This window comes from Pseudopodoces humilis, chromosome 11 (genome assembly GCF_049639895.1).
Source record: "Pseudopodoces humilis isolate 2021_Gansu_Grassland_sample_001 chromosome 11, ASM4963989v1, whole genome shotgun sequence".
Classification (NCBI taxonomy): Eukaryota; Metazoa; Chordata; class Aves; order Passeriformes; family Paridae; genus Pseudopodoces; species Pseudopodoces humilis.
This window is the reverse complement of record NC_142210.1, coordinates 5582975-5609687: the sequence shown is the minus strand read 5'-3', so window position 1 is coordinate 5609687 and position 26713 is coordinate 5582975. Positions and strand designations below refer to the sequence as shown.

Below are 26713 nucleotides of genomic sequence, written 5' to 3'. Positions count from 1 at the left end.
GCAGAGAAAGCTACAGATACATAATTTTAGGATGTGCCTGAGCCATCTCTGAGTGGGATTGCAGGAAGATGTGAGATGGAGCTACATTTTGGGATTTGTTTCTTAATATAAAAGCTGTCAATTTTTACCCATTCTGTGAGGAGTGGTGGGTGCTGTAGAGGCAGAGCATCCATATATTTAGATTCTGGCTGTCTCTTGTTACGAGCTATAATTAAGGTGAAGTATTTTGCTGAAGAATTGAATTCTCCCTTGATTTGAACCTGGTTCCATCTCAGTGAAAGCAATTAGTTGCTTGAACCACCCTTGTCCTTGCTTCATCAGTGACAATTCATCAGTTGCTTCATCGACACTGTTGCTTCTAATTTATCTGATTTTTGTGGTTAATAGACAAGGCACTCTATATGGGAGTGCTCTGTATGACTGTGGTGAGTAGAGGAGGCTTGAGGATGGGAGGTCTGGCCCTAAGGGGGACTGTGGCATTTATAGAGGACTGGAGGTTATAAAACACTCCCGCAAAGCCTTGGAAGGTCCCAGGGTTAATGCTTCAGCTGATGTGCTTTTGAACATGGCTCTCAGTCAGCCTCTCTTAGCCATGACTTGATTTACTAATGTGGTGCTGGTTTTCCCTGGATAGGCAAATCCTGTGCAATGCAAAGCTGGTGGTTTGAGCTGGAGTATTAGGACATTGGTGAAGTTTGAGGAACCCCTTGGGTGAAGTCTGTTTAACTTTTGGTTGTCCCTTAAGATCAGTTCTGTGATTTAATTCAGAAAATATTTGGGGCGCTGTGCACTGACCCCTTTGGGGTGCTTTCTCCATCCTACTGCAGTGTCCAATATTATGCTTGAAAATAAGGACCAAACCCCACTGCTGACAAATTCAGTGTTCTAAACTCCAATATTCTGCTAATCATGACAGTAACTATTTAAAGTGCTGTCAGAACTCATGAACTCTGAGTAATTCTGCGTCGTGATACCTCACACAGATCAAGAGGACTCTTACGGGGTCTGCAGTGAGCACTGGGGGAGAAGAAGTCTCTTGGGAGGGAGGGGGAAAAAAAAGCAGTGAGCTCTGAAGCAAAACCTACTGAAAGCTTCATGAGAGACATGGGTCTGGGAGGAAGATGCTGAGCAGGTTTTGTTTGCCTTGAGAATATTTACATAGAGCTGATCCACTCTTCTTGAAGGAACTTTATCACAGTACTACAGAGAAAACTGTTGGTACTAAATATAGAGCCTTATTCTGGCAGTCTCATGACTTGAGTTCTGCTATCTTAATGGGCTTTCAGCAGTTTCTGTAGGTTTTTTGGTAGAAAATCTGAATATTACTCCTCAAAAGGGTTGTGTAACAGTAGCAAGGACGGAATGTTTTAATTTGATGAGACCTTGCACTGCAAAAGATCAGAGGAATTTTTCAGCTTGTGCTGTTGCTGAAAAGCTTTCAGTGCTTCCATATCTTCACAGAAGATCCCTCAGAAGTTCCCAAAGTTCATCTTTTGCATCAAAGCAATATCACTATTGCTGTACAGTTTTTGTGAAATTAGTTGTTTCCTTTTTAATAGAGGAAACAAGTTCCTTACGCTGGTGCTTCCCTGGTTACCATTTAGAAAAGTTCTTCTCACAGCCAGAGTAATTTTTTCTTGTTGCACTTTGAGTCCATTGTTTTTCCTGTTCACTGTAGAATGTGGAATATGACTTCTCTCTTTCTTTGAAGAAACTGTTTCTGTATTTAGTTGAAACATATCATATCTCATTCTTAGCTTCTCATTTCACTCTGTCCAGACTGAGCCACCTCACTGAGTTACCTCCCCCATCCCTCAGAGCTCACCTGATGACCTCTTTGCCTTTGCTTGTCATTCTGGGGTGTCATTTCTCACATTCCCAGCAAGCCTTTCCCAAAAGTGGACTTTCCCAAAGGCTTCATCAAAACTGAGAGGATCAGGAATTTGTATTCCTGTCAATGGATAGAAGTTGCCTTGTTTGTGACAACTGGATATTTATAATTTGTGCTCAGTCTCTGATCCTCTCCATCCCCAATCCTTATCTACAGTGCAGCTGCTCAGCAGTTGTTTCTATATTTATGCAGGTGATTTTTTTTTTCTCTGAACAACACTTGACCTTGGGGAATTGGACTGAATTTTTTAATCACTTCTTCAGTTTCATTAATTCCTCCCTGCAATAGCTTCCCATTTATGCATGTCTTTTTGTGGCAATAACATAAGTTATAGGACTTTTCTTTCCACATGGCACTAATACTAAGGCTTTATCGTCAAGGTCTTGTTGCTTTTTGCAGGTTCCTCATCTGGTAGAGGAAAAGTGACAGTGGCTCAGCTGGCTTTACAAGTGCCCCTTATAACTGCTGTTGATGAATACTTATTTTTAAAATTCTTTTCTTCAGTATTTCTCACTGCTGGTAACCCTATTTGAGTTAATTACTGTTATGGAAGACGTGATTTCAGCCTGTTCTCTGGGAGGAACATTATTTTGTGCCTGTTTCCCTGAAGAAATAATCTGGTTTTCTCAAATGGCCTCTCCTCAGCTGGCCACCACCACTGTCACTGTGGGGAGGCTGTTGTTCACTTGCTTTCACTTCAGCAGCTATAATGTCTCTTATGTAGCACCGTTTTCCTTCCTGATGGAATTCCAGAGCTTCTCTTTATGCCTCAGGAGCTGGACTGCCATCCTTCACAAGAAGGTAGACTGAAAATGTAGTTTTTTGAACTTTCCCAGCCTCACCAGTGCATATTCTTAACATTACAGTGTTATGTCTCCTCCAAAAACTGCTGACTTGAACCACAAAGGCAGGGCTCACCTGGAAAAAAGAGGGGAAACCACTCAGAAACTCCTTAAAAAGGGAATCCTTACTAACCTCATGCCTAATCACATAATGCTTTTTGTCTTGTCATTGTCTTTTAGTGCCTTTAGTGTCTTTATTTTACTTTATTGTTAGCTCCTGGAGTGTTGCTGAGGGCAGTACAAGGTTAAAGAAAGCCCCCTTTTGGGGCTTTTTCTCTTTTCCTTTGGTCATGCTTCTCAGGTCTCAGTGCTGGTCCTGTTTTGTTCACCTGCCTCTGCAGGGAGGATTTCTCAGAGTCCCAGGTCTGGGCATATTCTAGATAAAATCCTAGATGATAAATGCATGCATTTAATTTCTGGTCTTAGTAAAATGCCATTGAGTTGATTTAAAATTGTGTTGTATTTTCCCTATTGAGTGTGTAAGAGAAATACAAAATCACACAGAAAAGAGAAAAGAATAAAACAAATTGGTCTGTACTACTGTGTTACATGTTCAATTTTTTTACAATATTCCAGTCTCCTGTAACTGATATTTCTGGAATGTGTGGGGCATCAAATAAGGTCTAGTCATAAATCTCTGTAAATAGCAAGTTTGGAAGGATGTGAAGTAGAAGCTTTGCTCCTTAAACAAGAGAAAGGTGAGTTGCACCAGGTCAGGTATGGACATAATGACAGCATGAACAAGAGTCTGATTCCATGATTCTGATTCCATGATTCTGATTCCTTCCTTCCTTCCTTCCTGGACACTCACAGCAGGGATGTGTGTCTAGGGCTGGGAAGAGTGGATTCAAAAGTTCATGGGTGTTTAGAACTTGACAATGAAATGTCCCTCTCAGCACCTTATCCATGCAAATATTTACCCAAACATTTGCCTGTTGGAGAATCATTTGCTGTCTCACTTCACTTATTTACTCATCCAGGTAGGAAGTTTTCACAGAGCAGTCCCTCTTGTGTCTCCAAGTGTGTGCTGAGTAGGTTTATTAACAGCCTTAGTGCTGCATAATTATGAAATTAACCTTTGAGTCACTCCCATCTCTTTTCTAATTTTCTGCTGTTGTCAGTGGAATATACCAGGGGAAGCGTTAAAGGTTTGCTTTGGGTTTGTGCTTCCCTGTGTTGCTGTTATGAGCCACTGTCAGAGCAGGGTCCTTGGATAACTCAGCCTTTGGTCCAAGGCAACAGAACCATCCCTTCTTGTCAAAGGTTGGCTTAGGATTTTTTCTCCAAATTGCCAAGGCCTATAAATAACAACGTATGCTATTTTTGAATATTGGCATAATATTGGTATTCTAAGTCTTCTGCAATTTTCGTTGTTCACCAGTTTATTAAAATTGAAGGTCACAGGATTGGAGAACTTGTTAAATGATTATTTTAGGACGAGGCTCAAATCAGTAGGATGTGCCAACTAGAAATGTTATGCCTAGTAGATGCTGTATAACATTCCTATTAGTTATTAATTGGCTTGGAAATACTTAATTATCTTGTATTTTTCAAATATGGTGAATAGTTAATTTTTAAAAATACTTTTAGCTTTCCTTTTTGCCCCATTGCCATCAGTTTGGCCTGTTACTTCTCTTACTGGCCTAGTTACTTGGTTGCCCATAGTTCCTTTCAGAAATCCTGCTGCCTGTCAACTTTTCACTGGCACTCTTGTGGTCCCTGAAGAACTTTGGATTTTTAGTATATTATACCCTTGTTGTATATAGCACATTTTCCTCTCTATTGTCACATTAATGATGAGCCAATAAATTGTATTTGGCATCTGATACTTGAGTTCCCTGCTTTTACCAATGATTTTGTCTGAGCGAGAGAGAGGAGAATAATTTCTTTCTTAATATTGATCAACTTATTTACTGATCAAAGGAGCTGTGTAATGTGTACTATGAAAATACTTATCTGGTTGCAACACAACATAATTGTGTAGCAGCCATCAATTTTAGGACAATATATGTGTTTTTTTTTATTTCACAATGAATTAAGATATTACCTTGTATTAAATTCATAACCTGTGTGTTTAAAAATTTTAACCTGAGCCATTGAGGTGTAGGTGACATCGAGTGTTGGGATACTGAGCCAAGCCACCATGGACAAGAAAATCTGAAATTCTATGCACAAGCTCTTTTCTTCTCCTGGAGTCTTCCTGGGGTTTTGTTCCCACTTATTTTCTCTGCTGGGTATTCTTTTTTTTTTTTAAATGTCACTGCAATTAACCCTTGGAAACCTCTGAAAATTATTTTCCTTTCTATTTTTATGCTGACTTTTCTTATTCTATAGCAATATTTCTTCTCTTCCGCTTCTTGCATGTGCTGCTGTGCTCCCCCTTCTAGTTCCTGAATTGATCCCTTTAGGGTAAGAGAGCAGATTAACATTTTTGCCTGTTTTGAAAATGTCAGGGAAATCTGGAAGCTGTTTCTATCTCGTGGTGGCGTAAAGCCGAGTGCTGGGCTCTGGAGGGCAGGTCAGGGAGTTAAAGCAGGTGCAGCTGGGATTTGAAATGGAGGCACCAAGTGATCCCTCTGGAGAAGAGGTATCTCTCCCTATCCCTCCACTCCTGGTTCCCCTTGGGTACAGGAGTGGTCAGGCTGCAGCAGTGGCATTGTCTGGGCAGAAATCTTACGCTTTGGTGACTTTTAGCTCTTAAAGAAAGAGATATTTCTAAAGCAAAATTAATTTGTGGTTTCTTTGATCTTGAAAGTAATAAGACATTTGCATTCCTTTTCATTTTCCCTAGCCAGATTTATAAGTCTCAATTCAGAAACCACAGCCCAAAATCCAAGCCCTGCTCCTCCTTGTGCAGAAGCTGGTATCAGTGGTGCTGGCTCACACGAGATCAAGTAGGCACAAAATCCCTGGTTTTTCGGCCCAGATCTGTGGTGTTGTTACATCCAGTCCTGGTTTATTTTGGGATGTTACCCACTTTCCATAAGGAAAGGTAGGATTGTCTCAGACATTCTTTTCAGATGTGCCCCACCAGAGTAAGTTTGGGGACTCCCTGCTTTGGCATAATTGGGTTTTCCTGCTGGTTAGGAAAAAGCATGGTGAAATATGGAAATTCTGTCTCTTAATAATTTTGAGGCTACAAATTGTTCAGAAGGAGTTTGAGGCCAAATTGATGAGTTTTGGTCACCCCTGAGATGGTGTAAGTGCAAAGCTTGCAACCCAGGTTATCCTTCAAACTTTGACCTTCATTCCTTGTCCTGCTCATCCCTCCATTCAATTTCAAAGATACAAAAAGAAGGCAGAACTTGTGCTCTTTCCCTGTCCACATCCAAGTGGATCACAGCTGCTCTTGCAGGCGGTCACCGGGACTCTGCCAAAGATTTGGGTGTCCTTGCCTCTGGTCTGCAGGGTAAAGTGTATTCCACTGGCTTGGGATTGGAGCTGGAGTGGAAATGGAAATGTGTGATGTGCCCATCATTCCTTAGCCCCGAATGTGAAACTCTGCCTGCCCTGATCTTTGTTCCTGGACGCTACCGAGGTTGTGAGCTTGTTCTCCCGCTGCCGGGAATGTTTGACTGGAGCTGAATGTGGGATTTTGTTAACGCTCCTATTTTTATTTTACTGGTGCTTTTGCATCGCTAATCAAACGCAAGCCTCCTATTGTTCTCCCGGCTTCTTCGTCGAGCTACATGTTTATATTTAGTTATTTTAATAATAATACGCAGGGTTTGTAATCCCGCAAGAAGCCGGGGCGGCGATGAACTGCTTTTCTGTTTGCCGAATGCATTGGGTTCCCGTGGCAGATGGCTGTTATTTGATCCGCCGCTGCTCGGGAGCGGCGGGGACTGGGGCTGCGGCGGGGACCGGGGCTGCGGAGATGCCCTGGGCCGGCGCCGCTCCCGGGGGGCTCGGGCCGCGGGTGCCCGGGGCGGGCGGGGACTGGCGGCCGCGCTCCCGGTGCGCAGCCCCCGCCGGGCTCCATCCAGCCCCATTTCCATCCATTCATGAATCCGTGACGTCAGCACGCTCGGTGCTTCTTTGCAGCAGGCTGCAGGATTGTGTGGGTGGAATTTCCTTTTATTTTGCAACACTTCCTTCTTTTTTTTTTTTCTTTTTTTTTCTTTTTTTTTTCTTTTTTTTTTTTTTTTTGCCTTCCATCTTTTTAAAACAAGAAAATGGAGCATCACATAGGGATTCTTCATCCTTGTGAGTATTTGGGGGGGAATGTGTTTCTGTGAGGGGTGTGTGTGTTTGTGTGTGGTGTTTCATGGTCAGCATTCCCCTTTCGCCATTTATTTCGGAAGGACAGATGGATGTTGCATTTGTGATGGGAAAGGGCTGAAAAAATGATGCTGAGGAAGGGAAGAGGAAACATGAAACCTTAATTTATCCATCACTGCATATGAATCCAAGAGCTGGCCTGGCCTTTGCCTGTCGATGTGCTGGACATTTTTCACTTGCAATTTTGCACGTTATCTTCTTGTGCCCCCCTTTTAAAGGGGAACGGAATAGCAATGGAGAATGGATATAAAGGGAATATACAGGCAATGACATAGGAATTACTAGATAGTGTAAAGAGGCAGAATTGTAATATTTGCTTTTTAGGGAATTGTAATTTTTTTTTTTCCTTGTGGGCTAATCAATTCGTCTTGTGCATTACACTGTTAAATAATTGAATTTTATTTCTGAGATGAAGGAGGTGCATTTTTCTTTCAATCAGCCGGGTAGGGATTTGCTCCTGTATTATTGAAAATAGCAGTTTGAGCTGTCTCTGATGTGCTGAACACATTTTTCACCCCTCATTTTCCTAATAAATGAGGGAGCTGGGAGTACCTGTGCAGTTAACGATACTGTTCACTGGGGCAAGATTTGTCATATTCCTGCTCACCTGAATGGGCATGATGTCATGTTTTCTCCCAATGAAAAGAGGAGCTGCTCTTTATTTTTGTTTTGGGGGGTGGTTTAGGTGCTGCAGTAGCTTAATCATATCCCTTAAGTAAATGAAAAATGGGATATTTTAAGTAGATCTGGAGAAAGATGACATCAGGCCCATGTGTTTGGATATACTGATTTTAGCAGTAGGCAATCTGTTCAGTAGAAGAAGATGAAGGAATGTATTTGGATCAATAATTTTGAGGGAAAAATATGAAAATGTTTCAAAGGAGAGAGATGCAGTCAGTCTGGCTGAGAAGTGTGGGCACTTTCCACGGTACCTGCTGTATGGGTAGTCACAGACACCTTAGGATACCCTAGAATGGGGAGGCTGGAGTTGTCATGGGTTTAAAAGTTTTTGTCACTATCCTTTTTGTTGTGCTCCTGAATGTATACGGGTTTTGTTTCTAGAGAGAGGCAGTCCTTTGAACCCTCTGTCTGTGACAGCCTTCCACTGAGAAACACAAATAAATTCAGATTTTGATGTAGTGGGGGGTTTGTTTGTTTGTTTGTTTTGCTCTAACACCAGTTTTGTTTCCGGTCTTTGGGGCCTGCAGTCTGAGTCTTTGATCTAGAACGGTCCTGTCATTCAGATTTGTCTTTGTCCCCTGCTGCCCGAGAGTTAAATTTATAGCTGGCATTCATTTTGACCCTAGTGCCTGGAATTAGCAAGTAACTTCTAGCACAGAATATATGGTGTGGACTCCCACTGTTCCCCAGCTATAGGTGAACTTGGGTTTAATCATTTTTGGGGTTTTTTTGGTTGCATTTTTAACCTCCCTTTTTCATCTCCTATTGTAAAGACTAGGTAAGTGGCTTATCTCCAGTGGATCAGAAAATTGAGTAATGGTTTATTTGAAAATCTCTTCCTAGGTAAGACCTTTCACAATTAGGAGTTATTTAAACATGGGTCTGCTCTAAGTAGTGGCAGGATAAGAAAAGTTTTAAGCATTTCCTGTTTGTTAGGACTTTATTTTTCATAGCAAATGTGAGATGGTGGCTGATTAGGCTTGAGTTGTTCCCACCTTGTACCTGTTCCAGGCTGTCTGCAGTTGAGATGTGGGGGGTGGATTTTCAAGAGTTTCAAGAGGCTTCTCAAAATGGCAGAGTTATTAAATAAAACTTTTTTTTTTTTTTAATATAAAAATAAAAGAAATCTGGCATGGCTTGTGTGAACAGATTTTAAATCAGTGCCGGTTGTCCTTCGGCTCTGGTCTTTGGGGCCAGGGCAGGCAGGGGAAAGTGCATTGAGCCTTCTAGCCAAGCTCTGACCTGAGATCCCAGTGGAGGAAGGGAGCAGCAGGTTGACTGCTTGTACAACTTCCAGTGAGTTCTCAGCCACAACTGAATCCAAATGAGTCAACTGAGGCAAATGTTACCTCTGAAGCTTTCAGGAGCTTGGCACTTCACCAAGCCCTGTCCAGCTTATGGGACTTTGCTTTTTATCCCTCCTTGGCAAATACATCCCGTGCAGGGGCTTAGGCTTTTGTAGGTTCCTGTTTTGTGACATTGGAGCAAATCAGTCTCATCTCCTGGGGAGTGGGGGGTAAATATTTCACCCAAAACACAGACTACTTAGGGCTGAATACCAAGTTGGCAGCTGGGCCAGGAGCAGCAGCTCTGTGTGTAGTTACTCCCACCCTTATAAATACTCAGTGTGTGCTTTGACCTTTGTGCTCTCTCCCTGCTACAACTTCAACTGAGAAGTTGGTGGTTGGAGGGAGTTCAAAGGCTTTGGCAACAGTTGGGTGTAGGCCAGGAGGAAGAGCAGATTTGTCTGTGTAAAGTCTGTGATTTATAACCCTGTGGTGAAGCTGTGATTGTTGGTGCTGTTCCCTCTGGAGCTGCTGGTAACATAGCACTGAGGTGCTGTGAGGGAAGGAAGGAGAAAGTCCTGGCAGGGGTGAGAGGCTGGAATTTTTCCAGCATGGTGGGCTGGAGGAATGGAGGTCTCTGTGCAGACATTCTGTTCATTCCAAGGATGCTTGTCCTTTCCTGAGCCCCATCTCTGTTGCCTTCTGGAGGTCACCAAAATCAGTGATGCAACTGTACAGCTGTGACTCTCCTGCTGAAACATGGGAGGTCCAGGCCTCACCATCCTCTGTGCCTGGAGAGATCCTCAGGTGTTGAGCTATCAGCTGCAGCCCAAGCGGTCTGGTTGGGGAGTGCTGAGTGCTGCTCTCTGCAGGGTTGGACGGCATGAGCCAGGCCTCAGAGCTCCTCTGGGCCACACCCCAGGGCGCACTGTTTGTGAGTTACCAGCGCGTAAAGCTGTAGTGGAGCAGGCTCACACCTCGAGCCCTGCGCTGTCTCTAATACAGGCTTACGAGAGGCTCCTGAGCAGGGCATTGTGCTGCCTCTGTCGAGGAGTAATCCTCTTTGCTCGTGTATGGTGCTTGCTAAATACAACTCAGTACTGCTGTCATTTCCCATCCGAGATCTGCCAGCTGGATTTCCAGCGTCCTTCCCCTGCCCAGCAGGTGCACCCAGGCATGGACCTGCTGTGGGACACAGGGGCCGGAGCACTGCACCTACCCCAGGAATTGTTCTACTTTCATGGAGAGCTGTTGAGTTACTTTAATACTGGGTATGAAGCACATAAGCTCTTAGTGCTGAGAGAAGTTTGTGTGAGTAGCATTTACATGTCAAATGTGCTTTGCAAATGTTGAATAATTCATATCTACTATAAAAATAAAAACAAGCGTGGGAGTGAGCGAGTTTACCTGAGACCAGTCTGACACCTCACGTGAATTAAAGTGAGACTTTGATTCATTCACTGGATTCCTGAAAGCGGCACTGCGATACTGATCTTCATCCTCAAAGATCTTTCTGATATTAATTAGTTTTAGTGCTACTCTTTGGAGGAAAATAGGGTGTTTCAGTTCTGTAAGGGGGGGAAATTGCAAAGTGTTGTTCATTGGTAGGACTGGAACGTTTGGTGCCTTCATGTGGCAATGTCAGTGGGGCTGTAAGGCCTCTGAGAACTAAACTGGAAATTTTTCTGGTGTTTGTTGTTGTAAAATATTTCAGTTTGAATGCTTAAATCTGTTGTTATTGTATAGTAATATAATATGTTGTATTAGTAATATAAAATATTGTATTAGTAATATAAAATATTATAATTATAATATGTTGTATAGTAATATAAAATGTTGTATAGTAATATAATAACATATAGTAACTGTATAGTAATATAATAACATATTGATCAATAATAATATGGGGATTGTCAATAAGGTAAAAGTGCAGAACTGGGCAGGATGAAGAGAAGAGGAACAGAGCCTGAAGCCTGTGACTGGGTTTGAAAAATTGTTTCCTGCTATGGAGACAGCTGGAAAGGCAGAAGAGAAGAGTGTAACTTAAGGTCATTTCTACATTTTAATCTGAGACAGATTTCAATAGTAATTCTGTAGTATAAAAGGCTAATCAGCATTTAGTCTGTCTTTATCCCAGCTGAATGTTTTCCAGTGCATTGATGGGCCTGTGATGAGGGTGTCAGTGATGAGACGGTGTGTGGAGCTGCTGGTGTTCCCTGGGTGCACGTAGCTCACGATGTGAAGCAGCCATGGGGAGGGGAGCAACGAGCAAATGGGTGACTTAGTTACGCTGATTTTTGTGAAGTGACTGCGTGGTCCTTGGTTTGTTTCCCTGCTCCCCAGAGGCAGGTGCTGGTGGGTTCCCCTTTCTCCCAGAACCGAGCACCTGGGCTTGGAGCCGGGCTGCTCTCCAGCAGGAACGTGCCGTCCCTGGTCCCTGCAGCCAATATGAGAGTCATTATGCAACACCACTTATTTCCTATGGCATCAGATTATGCAATTTCTGAGCAGAAGAATGCAAAGCCCTGGAAGAACACAGTAGCATTTTAGCAGATCCAAAAATACCTTCTGCAGGATAGAGGCAGCATTTCTGTGTGTAGTGCTGAAAATACGCTGTTACGTAAGGTGCTTATTTCCCAGCCGGTGCTTGGCAGGGCTGCCAGGTGAAGCAGGCCGTGCTCTCCCTGCCACTGGAAAGGTCTTCCTGCACTCAGAGGTGGCTGGATGGGCTCTTTGTCTCTCTTCTTCATCAAGATGAATTTTTATTGCTTTTTTTTTCTTCTCTTCCTTTTGAAAAAAAAAAAAATAAAAATAAGTGGATGCTTGATTTCTCTTTCCAAATCAAGCACTGCTTCACCACACCCTGCAAATTTGTGACCTTATGCTGAAGGAGGTTCTAGTGAAACATTTGTCTCATGGTGTCGGAGGTAGAAATTCATTCCCATGCTGAGAGCCAGGCAGATGCACACATTGCATGTGGGGATAAGAGTCACCAGTTCTTTTAAGGTGAAGTCTGCCTTGGAAATCTATTAAATTATTTTTGTAGGAGACAAGAGCATGCTAGGAAGGGGGATCTGGTTGATACAATCTGTTGGGATTTGGCAGGAATACTTACCAGAGACTCTTAAAGAGGCTAAACACCTATTAAATAACTGAGACACCAGGCTGGCAGACAGATTACTAGTTAATGATATGGAGTAAGAGTAGGGGTAAAAGGATGGTAGTGCTGAAACATTTTTCTCTGCTTTGGAGATGGCACTACTCATATTCTTCCCACCTTTTCTTCCCTTATTCAGATATTTTAGGAATATTCTGTTTAGGCTGTGAGACTGCACAAGGAAGATGTTTAGGGTAATGACTATGGAGGCCACCTGCAGGGAGTACTGGAAGGCTCCAGCAGACTTGGGTGATAAAATACCAGTTCAATTTAGTGTTGATTAAACACAATTCAATCTTAACATCCAGTCAGAATTGGGCTCTGATGGAGCTTTTCCTGCTCAAGAATGAGATCTTAGGTTGTAAGAGATCCATGGAAGTTAGCTCAGCATCCTGAAGAACCAGAATGATCATTGTGCCTTTGTGCATTTCTGTGGCATTCTGTCCTTTTTGGGAATCCTGGCTGTGGTCTGACTTCTTCAACTTTCCAGAGAAGCTGCCCCATCCCTGGAAGTGTTCAAGGCCAGGTTGGGTGGGGCTTGGAACAACCAGTCTGGGTTAGTAGAAGGTGTCCCTGCCATGAATTTTAAGGTTTTAATAGCTTTTTTCAACCCAGAGTACTCTGTGATTGTATGTTCTGTAACTCTAAGGTGATACAGGAAAAATGAAAAAAGAGGTGATCAAAAGCTCAGGGGAAGTTTCATATGGTGAGTGAGAAGGTCAAATGAGAATTGTTAGACTTGAGAAAAAGGAGTGGAGGATGGGATAATTTTTAAAATCACAGCTGGAATTAAAGAGATAATATATTCAGGTGTGACTGAAGCAGGGAACAACTGGCTGTTTGAAGAAAGAAAGGAATTAAGGGTATGCAGAGTGAAGAGCAGCTGGTGTTACCTTGTACAACACAGGGTTAAGCTACAAAACTCCCTGCCCCATAGCACAGTGTTTGTGGAAGTGCTCTGGTTAATAAAATTCCTTGACACATCTGCACAGGACCAGTTCTTTGTGTGCTGAGGCACAGACACCAGCACAGTGTGCTGTGAGCAGGGGGGAGCTCTGGCTGCCTGCACACCCTTCCCTTGGCTTTGCAGCAGGATGGGGGGGATGGATGAGCCTCCTGAGCTTCTGTGGCTTCATCCCACTGCTGCAGCCCAGGTGCCACTTCTTTCTCCTCAGCCAGGCTTGCTTGGGACGTGCAAGGTGCCAAGCAAACCTGCAGCTGGCTCTGCACAGAGCCGGAATTCAGCCGTTACGGATATTTCTTGGCTGGTACGTGGTGCTATTTTTGTCATTGTCAGAAAGGGTTCAGGCACAGAGATAGACAGGGTTCTCTTTCTCACTGGTACAACCACAGACAAAAGGATATCACAACTAAAATCACTTTTCCAGAAATTATGTGTCCCTGTTTTTGGATAGATGGAATATATTGAGTAAAGGCTAAATTAAATCATCACGAACTCAGGCTTTTGTTGTGATAACACAGATTACATTCAACATAGTTACATGTCTGTGGTCTCATGTGCTTAATGCCCATGACTATCTTAATATTCTATTAACATTTTAAATTTATGATGATTATGATAGTCATGAGCCCTAAGCAGTTGCTACCACATCACTCAGGTGAGAATTATAGTGTCTGCAAAAGAAAGTTGTCTTATGTTGAGTTGGCATCCAAATATTTATTGGAGAGAGGAAGTAAAAGTATGTGTTCAAGTCAGGATTCTTCAGGAGGTGCAGGAGTACTGTAGTGTTTATCTGACAACCTGAAGGAGCAGTGTAAAGCACAAAAAAGCCAGTGTGATAAGACTTCACTTTCCCAGGTCAATGTGCTGTTTGTTTATATGCAAAAATATAAACAGAGCTATGGTAGTGACAGAAAATCTCAGCTGGGTCAGATGAAGAATTTTCACTAGTTTTATCAGCAATTGATTATGTTCTGGTAATTTAATTGTAATATTTAAAGATAAGCTGGGGTGTGGCTTTCATGTGGGTATGAGATGGGAAGAAATGTTCTTCCTTGAAGGAGCAATGTGTCTTGAGAAGATTGATGGCTTAAAATCACCCAGGCTTTTGCCTTGGGGTACTCCATAGTTGACTTAGATGTTTGCCCATAGCCTGGGCTGGGTTATACCAAATTAATGTGAGCAAGCTTCATAGTGTAGTTTCTTATTTTTACAACCTAACAAAACAGATAATGTAACTTAAAAAAATGTAGTGTAATTAATTAATGTAATAATGTAATTTAAAAAAAAAAAAATTAATGCTCCTGAAAACAGTTTGCCTTTTGGTGATGTGTAACCCATTCTCCATTAATGAATCTACTTTTACTTGTTTGTTTTCAAAGCAACCATGCAAAGCAACCATACAAGCCTGTATTCCAAGTAATGTAAAAAGTGTGGCAGAAGAGGAGTATCTGATCCACTCATGTAGCATTTTCTTCATCAGGAGAACAGGAAAAGAAAGTCTGTTGTAATCCTGTGTAGTAAAACCACATGGTTCAAACCCCAAAGGTCAGAAGTGACAACAAAAGCTCTGGGACTTGCCAATTCAGCAGCTCTCAGTTGTTCCTGTGCTGGAGTTGTACAGTGATGGGAGAGGACTGTGCATCAATCTGTTGTAAAAATTCCTTGTAGAGTTTGAGAGAGAGAGAGTCACAAAGAGCAGGAGAACGTGATGTCTGTGCTTTATAGACACGCTTTTTGTGGTTTTGTTAGCTTTTAGAACATTTTTAAAGCATTGTCACAAGCCACTAGTCGAGATGATACATACATAAATTCCAGTCATGCTGTCAGTGAGGAAATGTGTAATTACCTTGTGCCTGCTGTAGCCAGGAGGAAATCACACTGAATACCGGGAAAAAGCAAGGGGACTACAGGGTTTGGCTGTAAGTAGTGATCTGGGCAGAAATCTCCTCTGTCCGTGGTAGTTCCATGTACCAGCTGGATAATTTCTGCCAGCAGCTGTGTTTCAGCCCCTAAACATGGATCAGACAATTGCTTTTATCCCCTTTGCATGTTGGAAGTGCAAGCAGAGATTATGCTTCACTGGCTAAGATAGAAATAGCATTCAAGGAAGCAAACTTGGTGTTACTGGAGACTTGGGCTGTCAGGAGACTGAGCGGTGGCCTCTGTGCCTACATCACCTTTCCAGCACACTGACTTTTTGTTTGGTTTGGTTTGTGTGCTGTATCTGGAATGCTGTGTCTGATTTGCCACTCAGTCTTTAGCACAGCTCTTTAATGGAGAAGCTTCAGTAATGGTTCACAGAAGGCATTGTGTTAACTCAGCTGCAAACCTGGCCATTGCTTTGACACTCTTACGAATATTGAACTTGTGTAGGCAGCCATGTGCTTTGGTGGCTCCTGGGGAGTGTGAGGACATTTCCTGGATGGCTGTTTCCAGGGACAGGCACATTACCAGGCAAGGTGAGAGTGTACCTTGGTAGCTGATCCACCCAATTGGTGGTTCAAGTAAACTCTCACTTTTCTATAGTTTCAAACTGAATTTTGGGCTGTCCGACATGTTGAGGTACAGCCTCACTCTTCTGAGAAGAGGTGCATTTCATGCTGCTCTTGTCTGGAGGCGGTGGGATTTTGCCTGGAAAAAATACTTTGCATGGAAATGGAGTCATTTATGAGAAGCTGTGATCGTACAAAATTACACCGAGCCTTGAGTCTCCTTCCAGTCAGAAGAGAAATTTGTTAGTGCAGAGTGCATGAACTCATCAAAACAGTTCAAATCCAAGGGTCTGCCTTCAAGTCTGTGTGTGCAGCAGCACTTTGTGAAGTCTCAATCTCTTAAATATGCACAGTCCTCCCACACATGGAGCTTCCAGCTTTTGACTGGGAGGCTGCTGCAGCAGGAGCATCAATCACTTGGGTAGAAATAGCACCGCCCTTGGCTATGCCTTTCCCTAGAAAAGCTAAAGATGCACATGCAGAGCACAGACATGGGATCCCAGGCTGGCTTGTGTTGGAAGGGACTTTAAAAATCATCCAGTTCCAACCTCCTGCCATGGGCAGGGACACTTTCCACAGTCCCAGGTTGCTCCAAGCCCCATCCAGCCTGGCCTTGGACTCTTTCAGGGATCCAGGGGTGACTTCTGCCGGGGCTTGCCCACTCCCACAGTGAGCAATTTATTATTATATAATAATTATCAATTTATTATCTAAACTAAACATGCCCTCCTTCAGCTGAATTCTGTTCCTCCTTGTCCTGTCACTGCATACCTATGAATGCATCCTGAATGTATGGATGTCTGGATGTCTGGATATAATGAAACCTCAGACTTTCAAGAAAATGTTTTTGTTTGCCTTTTCTTTTATTGGGAAGTGTTCAGCATAAAAATCTCAGTCTTTTGGTACTATGACTAAAAGAATAGTGGCAGCATGACAATAAAACTTGGAAGATGCTCTTCTTCCCTTGTTTCAAGAAGATGGTGAGATCTAAACCAACCTATTTTCATTAGATTGAATCACATTTCGCTAAGGCAAGAGGTTGCACAGTGCAGAATTTACTGCAATAGAAGAAAATTAAAAGAATTAATTTCCCCCAACAAGTCAGCACTGATGTAGTGTGGCAGAAATCACCTTCTACCCCTCTCAGGGTTTCTGCACCATTTTGCTTCAAATTGGCTTGATGGGTAGTTTTTTAAAAGAAGTTCTGTTGTTTCATGCTCTCCAAACAATGAGTTTTGCTACACCTCTGAAAATAAGGCTGCTTATGTAAGGGCTTAAATACGGCGGTATCATGCCAGTTTGAAAGTAATTCCATAACTTCTATGTGCCTTCTCTCCCCATGAAGCACGTACAGGAGCATGTAAAGTGTCAGGACATGGTGCCTAAAGGCTTTTTTTGTTTGAAACATCTCAGTGTTGGAGAAGGCAATTTAATCTGGGAGAACAGACCTGATATCCCCAAGTCTGGAGCTTTGTTCTTGGCTGAGCTGTGTAGTGAGGAGCTGCTCATTCCCTGTTAAATTTCCACGATCAAACATTCTGGAGGCAGAAAACTAAAAATGTGAAAGCAAAGCCTTACACACTCTAGTAGTGTACTCTTGAGAGTCACATAACAGCAAAGTTATTTTATCCTCCAAGTCTGATTTAATCCTTAATGCACTTTCCAATACTTAAATTTGAGATATTTTGGGACACTGTTAACTCAAATTCTAGCCTTTACATTTGGGTTTCTTGCAGGACACATGGCTGATGTTTTATTTGCATTGCTTAATATTCTACATTTAGAATATTAAGCAGACTTTAGATGTTAGAAAAAAGCAGATACCTCTCTAGGAACATTTTGCTCTTGTTTAAACAATCACTTGTCACTCCCTGACTTTAGGTAATGAGCAGAGGCTGTGCCCAGGAACACTGAGTTGAGCTAGGCCTGGTGTTTTTCTAAAATTCTGTTCAGATCTGAAGCATGTTCTTACCAATAACAAAATCTGCAATAATATAACAACTGCTGCTAGTAGTATTTGTACTATGAGGTCACACTGCAGCTTCCCACACTGGTGAATTGGTCATGGTAATGCTGGTCACTGGCAGGTCAGGAATAACCAACTCTCCAGCTTCCCATATGAGTCTGCTTCAGCTCCTGTACTGGTTTGGGCTGTGCTGCGGCCTCTGCCTCACTTGCTGTTTTGCTTTCTTTTAAACAACAAAGTTTTCAGCCTATATAAAGCTTTTCTGCAAACCCCATGTGATCAGGCAGGATACAGGAAGGTAATCCAGGTTCCTGGCTGTTCCTGTTTGTTGCTGGAGAGGGGCTGAAGCCCAGGGCAGGAGCATTTCACCCTGCAGGCTGAAGGGCTTATCTCTCCTCTCTGCAGTGACCTCATCCTGAGGAGCTATGGCACTGAGCTGTTCCCTTGCCATTGGCTGTGTCCTGCCTGGCCACCTCTTTCTCCCTTCCAATGGCTGTTTGCAGAGCCTGGAAATTTGTACCTGCTATAACTGATCTTACTTTTTAACAAAATACTTCCTGTTAAGGCCTTTTTATTTTTACCCCACTCTCAGCGTCTTCTGGGATTTAAAACTGGACTTTGTTCCATGTTGCAGGCTGAATTCACTTAATTACTTGTGGCCCAGCATTAGAGCCTGTTGTTTCAGAAGGGACTATCCCGAAGCTGTTTTAGCAGTGGGCAGCATGACCCCCAGCTGTCAACCTGGCTCTGTGGGAACGTGGCACCAGCATGGGTCATGGAAAAAAGACCTCTCAGTAGAGCATGTAGCGAGAGATGGTGGCACTTCTGAAAAGGGATCTCAGCTCTTGTTTTATCTGCACCCTCCCAGAAGCTCATGCCAGGTTGAAGTGGAGAGCAGTGGTGGGAGATCAGCAAGGAAGGTCTGCTGTTCTGTGAAACTCTCCAAGTTTTACTTGCTTATGAGGGCGATATGGATGTGGTTAGAAAATTGAACATATCTTGCCATAATGGACATGGAGGGTCAGTCAAAGGTCTGGAATGGTCATAACTAGGTGGGACTCTGAGGGAGCAGCCATAAACCATCCCTTGGTGGAATCAAGGTACCTGTATCAAAGGGCTCTGTTTCTCTAACTCTGTCTTGAGGGTTTGCAGAGGGATCCTGAGCTTGTGGGCTGTTCCAGGCCCAGGAACACTGGTGGGACTCAAACCATAGCTAAGTTGGGGCCAGCTTCAGCCTGATAATGCTATAGGAACTCTCTGCAAAGAATCTTTCACGACTTTGACCTTTAGGCTCTTGCTTAAAATTGTGGTGTTTGTTTACTGGGCAATTCCTGCAGTAGGTTACCGAGAGTATTGCCTGAGTGGAGTTTCTGTTGGAACCATTTATATTTTTTTTAGGGCAGTAATTATTTACTAAGTATCAGTGGCTGTCTGGAAAGTCTGGTTAATTATCAGCCCACCTCAGTGAAACTACAGGCAATGAAAATACTTAAATAAAAAATTGAAGTTGTTCTTTTTCCTCTTGTTTCAGGTACTGGGCCCACATGTCACATGTGAGTTGTGTCCTACAAATGCTCTGAGCACCCCTTTGGGCCGTCTCCTTGATGCACACTCACGGCATCATGGCCAGCACTCAGGAGCGCCTGAGCCTGTCTTCCTCTCCCAACTCCATCGGCAAAGCGTTCTGTGAGGACAAAGACTTGGGGAGGTTCCCCGACGAGCACCCCGCAGCCGGGAGCCACGCGTCCCCTGAGCTTCTGGAGGACGTGCGGGAGCGGGGCTCGCTGCCGGCCGAGCTGCTGGAGGGTGTGAGCAGCCCGGGCACGGCGGCCGTGTTGACCAGCATCAGCGAGGACGCCCGCGACCAGTTTGAGAACAGCGTGCTGCAGCTGCGGGAGCAGGACGAGCCCGAGCCGGGGCTGCCGCAGGGCACGCGCAGCCCGGGAGACGGCGACACCGGCGGTGCCACCGATGATGTGAAGGTCCAGTTCAACCGGACGGGCAGCGGCAGCGGCGGCTTCCTCGAGGGGCTCTTCGGGTGCCTGCGGCCCGTGTGGAACATCATAGGCAAGGCCTACTCCACGGACTACAAGCTGCAGCAGCAAGGTAAGAGGGAACGGCCCGCTTTGGGGTGAGGTGAGGCAAGTCACCCAGGGCTCTTCCCCAGCTCTCCACGTGGCCGTTTTGGTCTTGCCCAGCCCTGTCACAGGTTTCCAGGGATAAATCCTGCGCTGTAAGGCCAACAGCCGTCATGTGGCAAAGGTGGCTCATGAGGGAGTCAAAGCTGCCTTTTCAGCCCCGTGGCTTGGACCATAGTGACAAGGCCTGAATCTGAATGGAGCGTGGGGATCAGAAGGAATTGTGTTGAAGTACTTGGTACGGTCCCTGTGTTAATTTCTGGATGTTTTTTATGCCAGATGAAAAATGCAGACATGGGCACTTCCACTTCAGAACCTCGAGGTAAAGGCTGTCCCCAGTTGACCACCAAATAGCAGGAATATCGCTTCTCTTTTAAAAAGACTTCTATTTCTTTTTATTCAGGAGTATTATTCCTCTTTAAAATATCATTTAGTACTCATCTTTCCAGAAATATCTTCTTTAATATTTATACCTTTTCCATTTGGATGTGTAAGCGTAAATGTGTAAGTGTATGTGAGTATAAATACATATAAAATCTGTAGCTTGAGAATAAGTGATGTCCCAGTTGACTGCATATATATCTATATATCTATCTCTATATATATCTTTAGGGGGTATTGAAAGCTAAAGAGCAGAGTATGCTCTGCTGTTGGTGTCTGATTTCTCCCCTAGCACAGGGGGAGGGAGGTGGCAGATGGGAGAAGAACAAGCTGTCATTAGAATTAAGGAGCTGAAATGGTTGAGGCTTATGGAAAATGGGAACAGCCTGGCCACTGCAGTACCATGGGGCAAAGTCTCCTTTGAGCATCACGCAGTGGTAATCAGATGGCTTTTTGGCACTGACAAATTATAAGATACAAGGTCAGAAACCGGTCTGAGTGGTTCAAAACTAAACCCCAGAGGGATGGGGAACAGCTCCTGATACGAGGGAACAGAGCTGTTAAATAACATGTTAGATGAATTTACCGTGAGATCAGCTTTCTAGAGTCAGTTGTTTCAGCGAGCAGGAAGTGTACCTCTGCATTCCAGGTGCCTACTGAGCAGCAGCCCCCTGTGCAAGGGTTTGCTTGGTTTGAAATTCTCTGGCACAGTTGGTTCTGTTTCGTTTGCATGTTGTAAATTTGGTGTGTCACATGTGGTTCAGACTATAAATAAAAACAGTGACAGGAAGTTCCCTAGGGGATTAAGGCTGCTGGGGTGATTGCACAAGGGGTGCACAGTTTTGAAAGGGGCTGTCTCGGTGGGGAGTCTCCCTTGGGAAGGAAAAGGAGGAAAGGAGGTTCTGAGCAGTTGGATGACATTCAGAGCAGGCATTGGGCAGTGTCTGTGTGACAGTGCTTTGGGTTGGATGCTCAGTGTTTGTAAGTGAAGCTAAAAATTTCTGAGGAAAGGCTGTAGATGCAGAGTGGCAGTGGCCGCTCCCAGCAATTCTCTGTGTGTCCCACACCTGTCCCCACTGCTGGCTCTGAGCCATCCTGTGCTGGTGTGTCCCTGTCCCCTCGGAAGGGAGGCTTTGGGAGAGCGGCTTGTGAGACAGAGAGATCCCATTTCCCATATAACTGGGCCAGCAGATGCACTGGAGAGCACAGTGCAGTCTGTGCTTTGGTGGCCCACAGGGGACACTCGCTTTTGTATGGAAGTCATCAAACTAAAAGATTGAAGCAGTAATGAATGAAAAGGAGCAGCTGAGAGCAGTACTGGGGCTGGAGGGTGCACACAGAGCTTGTTCCTGTGCACAGTGTCTAGCTGTTCTCTGTGTTGGGAGCGTGTTCAGAGCCACACATCCAGGGGCACTCTGCTGTTTGCTGCTGGCATCAGGCCCTTCTAAAAGGGCAGATTTGAACTGGCTACAGATGTGGTAAGGCTGAGGATTAACTGGGATCAGCTATATGTAGTCTGTGTGGTTGAGCTGCATTTTCAGTGTCTTCACTGTTGCAAAGGGGAGTGAAAAGAAGATTTTTTTCAAAATGTTATTATTTTTTCTTCTGGAGCTGCTCAGTTGTCTGGCTCTGATGACATCTGTTACTCTGATGACAGTACTACACTTCTATTACTCAAGGACAAACCTTTTCAAACTGCTGAAACTTGAGGATTTTGTGAGAATATTCATGTTCTGTTTTCCAGATGATCTCATTCTTGCTTCTTGCCACCAGAAAATCATCTTTGTGTGCATTTCATCAGCTACATACAAGCCAGCCGTTCAGTAACTGATGTATGTGATTATTTTTATTTTTGCTGTCTTTTAGCAAGAACACAGAGGATGCATGGATTGTGTTTGTGCAAGTGCTGTGTGGCTGAGGAAATGTCTGGGGCTCTTTCAGCAGCAGGGAGAGGATTGTGGTGGCTTTACATTTCCCTGGGAGCTGCTTTACAGCTTTGGGCTGGTGCCATGGGTCTGTGCAGACCATTTCCCCCCTCCCCTTCTTTATCAGACAACTACGTAAAGCCTCATCCAGGAGTAATCCTTTGTGTTGGGCTGAATCAACAACGGGTAGGAGTCCAGAGTGGATCTGGAGCCATGTGGCTTTCCAGTGCTTAAAGAGGGCTTATAAAAAAGAGGGAGAGCAACTTTTTACATGGGGAGGTAGTGATAGGGCAAGAGGGAATGGTTTTAAACGAATAAGAGAGAGATTAAGATTAGATGAGGAAGAAGTTCTTCCCTGTGAGGGTGCTAAGGCCCTGGCACAGGGTGCCCAGAGAAGCTGTGGCTGTCCCTGGATCCCTGTAAGTGTCTTAGGCCAGGCTGGACGGGGCTTGGAGCAACCTGGGATAGTGGAAAGTGTCTCAGCCCATGGCAGGGGGTGGAAGGGGGTGGGCTTTAAGATCCCTTCCAACCCAAACCATTTTATGTTGCCTGCAGGTGCTTCATGGTACTTTTTGCTGCTCCCTGGTATCCCTGCCCACCTGCTTTGGCTGTCCTGCAGGCCCATTCTTTGGGGGCATGGTGGTGGTGTTGTGGTTGCAAGTAGTAAAATACCAATAGGTTTCATGTCCTTGAGCCCATATTGCCTGGGAAGCTTTGGCTTAGTGAAAGAGGGAAAATGTAAGAACAGCTTTTACATGATTCTCCATTATCTTGTTGAAATTATTGCTTGAGTGTCCTTCCTGACACCCGAATGGTCAACAGGAGTGGTGTGCTGCTCTCAGAACACAGGCTGGGCAGAACATTGGTCAGCTGGGAACTGCTGCAGGCTCTCTGCTGGTTGATCAAGTGATGCCAGTCCCTGCTTGGTGAGGAGTCATTCCTTCAGGGAATGTCTGCTTTTGTATTGTTCAGTGCCAGCTGATTATCTGAGGTTTAAGTACTTGGGGCTTGACCATAAAATCCCTCCCTCCTATGATTTTCCAGTTGTTTACCCTGATTTCTAAAGGCTGTTGGGGAGTGCTTTCAGGGACACACACTCAGTTCTTTAATTTACATCTACCAGTTATTTAATTGCGATTGTGGGGACTCCAGCACTTTAAAGCAAGACTTGTTTGTGTTTCCTAGAGACTCATTAGACTTCCCAGCCATTTCCTTTGGATTAGAAGCTGTCTCCAGGAGCTGCTTTCACCTTCCCTTTCACAAGTTGTGTGTTTACCATTATTGTGAGGGTTTTTGTGTGTACCTGGAGAGCAAGGTGCCCACTGGAGGGTGCTTGTGTTGAGGGGGTCTGTGTAAACCAGAGATGCTTCTTGTCACAATGCCAGTGCTGGAGAGCAGCCAGTGCTGGGAAAAACTTCCTCCAAATAGATTGGTTCAATGGCTCAGGCTGCTCCTGCGTTTCTTCCCCATGGGAAATAGATTCTCATCATTCTACTCAAATGGTTCTTAATCACCTCAGAAACGCAAGTTCTTGCGCAATTCCTGCTCCTATTACTTAAATTTATTTAGGGGAAGTATCCCACTGGTTTCTGAAGGCCCAGAAGAGTCTGACTACTGCACTGTATGTTACCTATGGTTTGGCTCTTTGTTCTTCTTGATATTCCCAAAGATGTGGGATATTTCACTGTCACTACATGGAAACCTCTTTCTGGAATTGTGCCCCTGACAATCAGGCTGCAAATGAGATATGAGAGAGCATCTATGCTTCAAAATAAACATGAGATGACTCTGCAGAAAGAACCACATGAACTTTTGCTTACTTTGTTTACAGTCCCTCTAAGCCTTTACCATTGCAGAGGGAATATTAGAGGAAGGTAATATTACATGGTAGGGAGTATTAAGAGCAAACTAAGGTTCCAAGGTGATACAGTTATCCATTACTGCTCACAAACTGTAGATGCTTCATGGAAATGAATGCCAGTGTTGTGTGTGCTGTACAGGAAAGACAGAATTCCCACAGGTAAGGATGGAGAGAGACTTTGGACAACAGGGAATGGCTTCCCACTGCCAGAGGGCAGGATTAGGTGGGATACTGGGGAGAAATTCTTCCCTGTGAGGGTGGGGAGGCCCTGGCACAGGGTGCCCAGAGAAGCTGTGGCTGCCCCATCCCTGGAAGTGTCCAAGGCCAGGTTGGATGGGTCTTGGAGCAACCTGGGATAGTGGAAAGTGTCCCTGCCCATGGCAGGGCAGGAACTGGACAAGCTTTTAGATCCTTCCCACCCCAGTCCATTCTATGAAAGGAACAGCTAGTTCAGTACAACAGGATAGTTTCTATGTTGCCCATATAAAAACACTATTCATCAACATGCACAAAAATCACCTCTATTTGTCACCTCCTTTCAGAAGTGATGCATTTGTGAATTAAATAGAAATACAGATTTTCTTGATTTAAGTATGAATGAATGAATTTTATTAATTATCCAATAATTTTCTTTTTAAAAAATCTTTTAGTGTTTAAATATCCAGAGACTTTAATGCCAGTTTATGTTTAGAGTTGCAAGCAGTTCCATGAGTATGGAAAGTAGCCTTGTATCTGTGAAGGAACATGTGCTGGGGGTTGAACTCTGCCCTGCCAAGACCGAGGGAATTTCTGCTGCGGATTTGTGGTTTTAGTTCAGTGAGCAGAAGGAGTGCTGGGGTCTGGCTCTGGGGGAGAGCTGCTTTCCCATGGCCATGCTGGGGGAGAGCTTGCTCAACAGGAGACAGCAGCCACTGCCTGCCTGTTGCATGAATGATCCCAGGGAAAGCCTGGAAGTGGGATCAGGCCACAGACAGTTGGGATATACAGGTTTCCTCTCAGTGATAACAGTATCTATAACAGACACTGGCATAATCCCAGCTGCAACCCTGGGAACATCCCAAAGGCTCCAAGTCTGGATGAGAGGAGGACACACTTTGTAGTCATGTGAAACAGAGATCTATACAGGTGTGACTTCCTTTTATTTCAGAAATCAGTGGGTTACTTGTTAGGTTTGCAGCTAAATAATTTATTCTCCAAACTTCGATCTTTATTGAACTACAGTAAACAAACAATTGCCTGCCTTTTATCCTGCTGCTCGTGAGTTTTGAGGTAATTTCAAGGTGACTGACAGGGAACAGGGCTTTCTGTTCTGATGGGTGCAGCTCTCTTGAAGCAGCTTATACAGTGCCACTGGACCACTCCAGCATTACCCCTACAAATGTGTGTGGGTACTGAAGAGGAGGAATTACTTAAGGTTGTTTTTCCAGTTTGACATTGATATACACGATGTTGGTGTGGGAAGGACCTATTTCTGTGCCTGCTGCTGTGGTTGATGTGCTTTGTGTTGCCTATCTTGGTGGTTGCTGCTCGGTGTTTTGCAGCCTGCCACCTCTGACTTTTATTTCCTATTTTTGTTTATTTCAGGTAGTGAAAAAGACACTCAGTATTTTTTATATCACTTGTGAATGTTAAATGTTTCCTCTGATCTATGTTTTTCAATGGAGTCATGCACTTTGTTCAGTGTTGGAGTAGATCTCCCAAAATTACCAATCCAGGGTCCCTGTTATGGTCAGTTGCTGCCTGCCAAGCTGGAGTGGCTCACACAAGTGGTTAGCAGGGAGGTGAAAAAGCAGCTGGAAGGATGGGAATGAGAAGGCTGGAGGTGACTGGGATGGCTGAAAGGGTTGTTGGAGCTCATGTGGTGTGTGCCTCAGCTGTACCAGGAGAAGATGTCACCTACTCCCTCCAGAAGAGCTCACGTTGTGGCACAGGAGGTGGCAGGTGTGCTCTGACACTTTCACGATCTTGACCTTTTCCATTATCCCATTTTTTTGCCTGTGCCCAGACACGTGGGAGGTGCCATTCGAGGAGATCTCGGAGCTGCAGTGGCTGGGCAGTGGGGCACAGGGAGCCGTCTTCCTGGGGAAATTCCGAGCAGAGGAGGTGGCCATCAAGAAAGTGAGGGATCAGAACGAGACAGACATCAAGCACCTGCGGAAGCTCAAGCATCCCAACATTATCGCCTTCAAGTAGGTTGTGACCCTTGTCAGCTTTATCCAGGCAAGAGCCATTTGCTCAAGTTCTTTGGGAAGGTTTTTCCATCCAGGAGCTAAGCTGTGTCTTAGTGGTGGTCCAGCTGTCTGCCTGCTGCTCCTCACTGTGTGTTCTCTTTGACAGGGGAGTTTGCACCCAGGCCCCATGCTACTGCATCATCATGGAATACTGTGCCCACGGGCAGCTCTATGAGGTCCTGCGGGCTGGCAGGAAGGTCACCCCACGGCTGCTAGTGGACTGGTCCACGGGAATTGCCAGTGGCATGAACTACCTGCACCTCCACAAAATCATCCACCGAGACCTCAAGTCACCAAAGTGAGTATCAGCTGATTAAACATCCCTTAGTTTGGGTTCCTCAAGTCACCAAAGTTACACATCCCCCAGATGTGGTTCTTCACGTCATCAAAGTGACTCTCAGATGCTTAAACATCCCCCAGATGGGGCTATTTTTAATTTTTCTTGAGAAATAATTAAAAGTTTGGTCAAGAGGCTCTACTATTTTTCCGCAATATTGATTCAAAACTAATGAGAGTAAAACTGTTGCAGCTTGTTGACACTCAACAAGAGTGGAAATTTTACCAGTATCTTTCATGATAAATAGCAGTCAGGAAATATTTAATGATTTGATGATACC

General features: G+C 44.3%; 1 protein-coding gene across 3 annotated transcripts in view; it reads left to right on the top strand.

The window, feature by feature from the left end:
* MAP3K13 (mitogen-activated protein kinase kinase kinase 13) overlaps window positions 1-26713 on the top strand; it is a 70788-nt gene that overhangs the window by 26278 nt on the left and 17797 nt on the right. For all 3 annotated transcript variants that reach the window (XM_088060927.1, XM_014258305.2, XM_088060926.1), the window contains 3 exons: window positions 19092-19666; window positions 25871-26054; window positions 26203-26394. In XM_088060927.1, the coding sequence (XP_087917053.1) occupies window positions 19165-19666; window positions 25871-26054; window positions 26203-26394 (878 nt within the window). In that variant the 5' untranslated portion in view covers window positions 19092-19164. The remainder of the gene's footprint in view (window positions 1-19091; window positions 19667-25870; window positions 26055-26202; window positions 26395-26713) is intronic.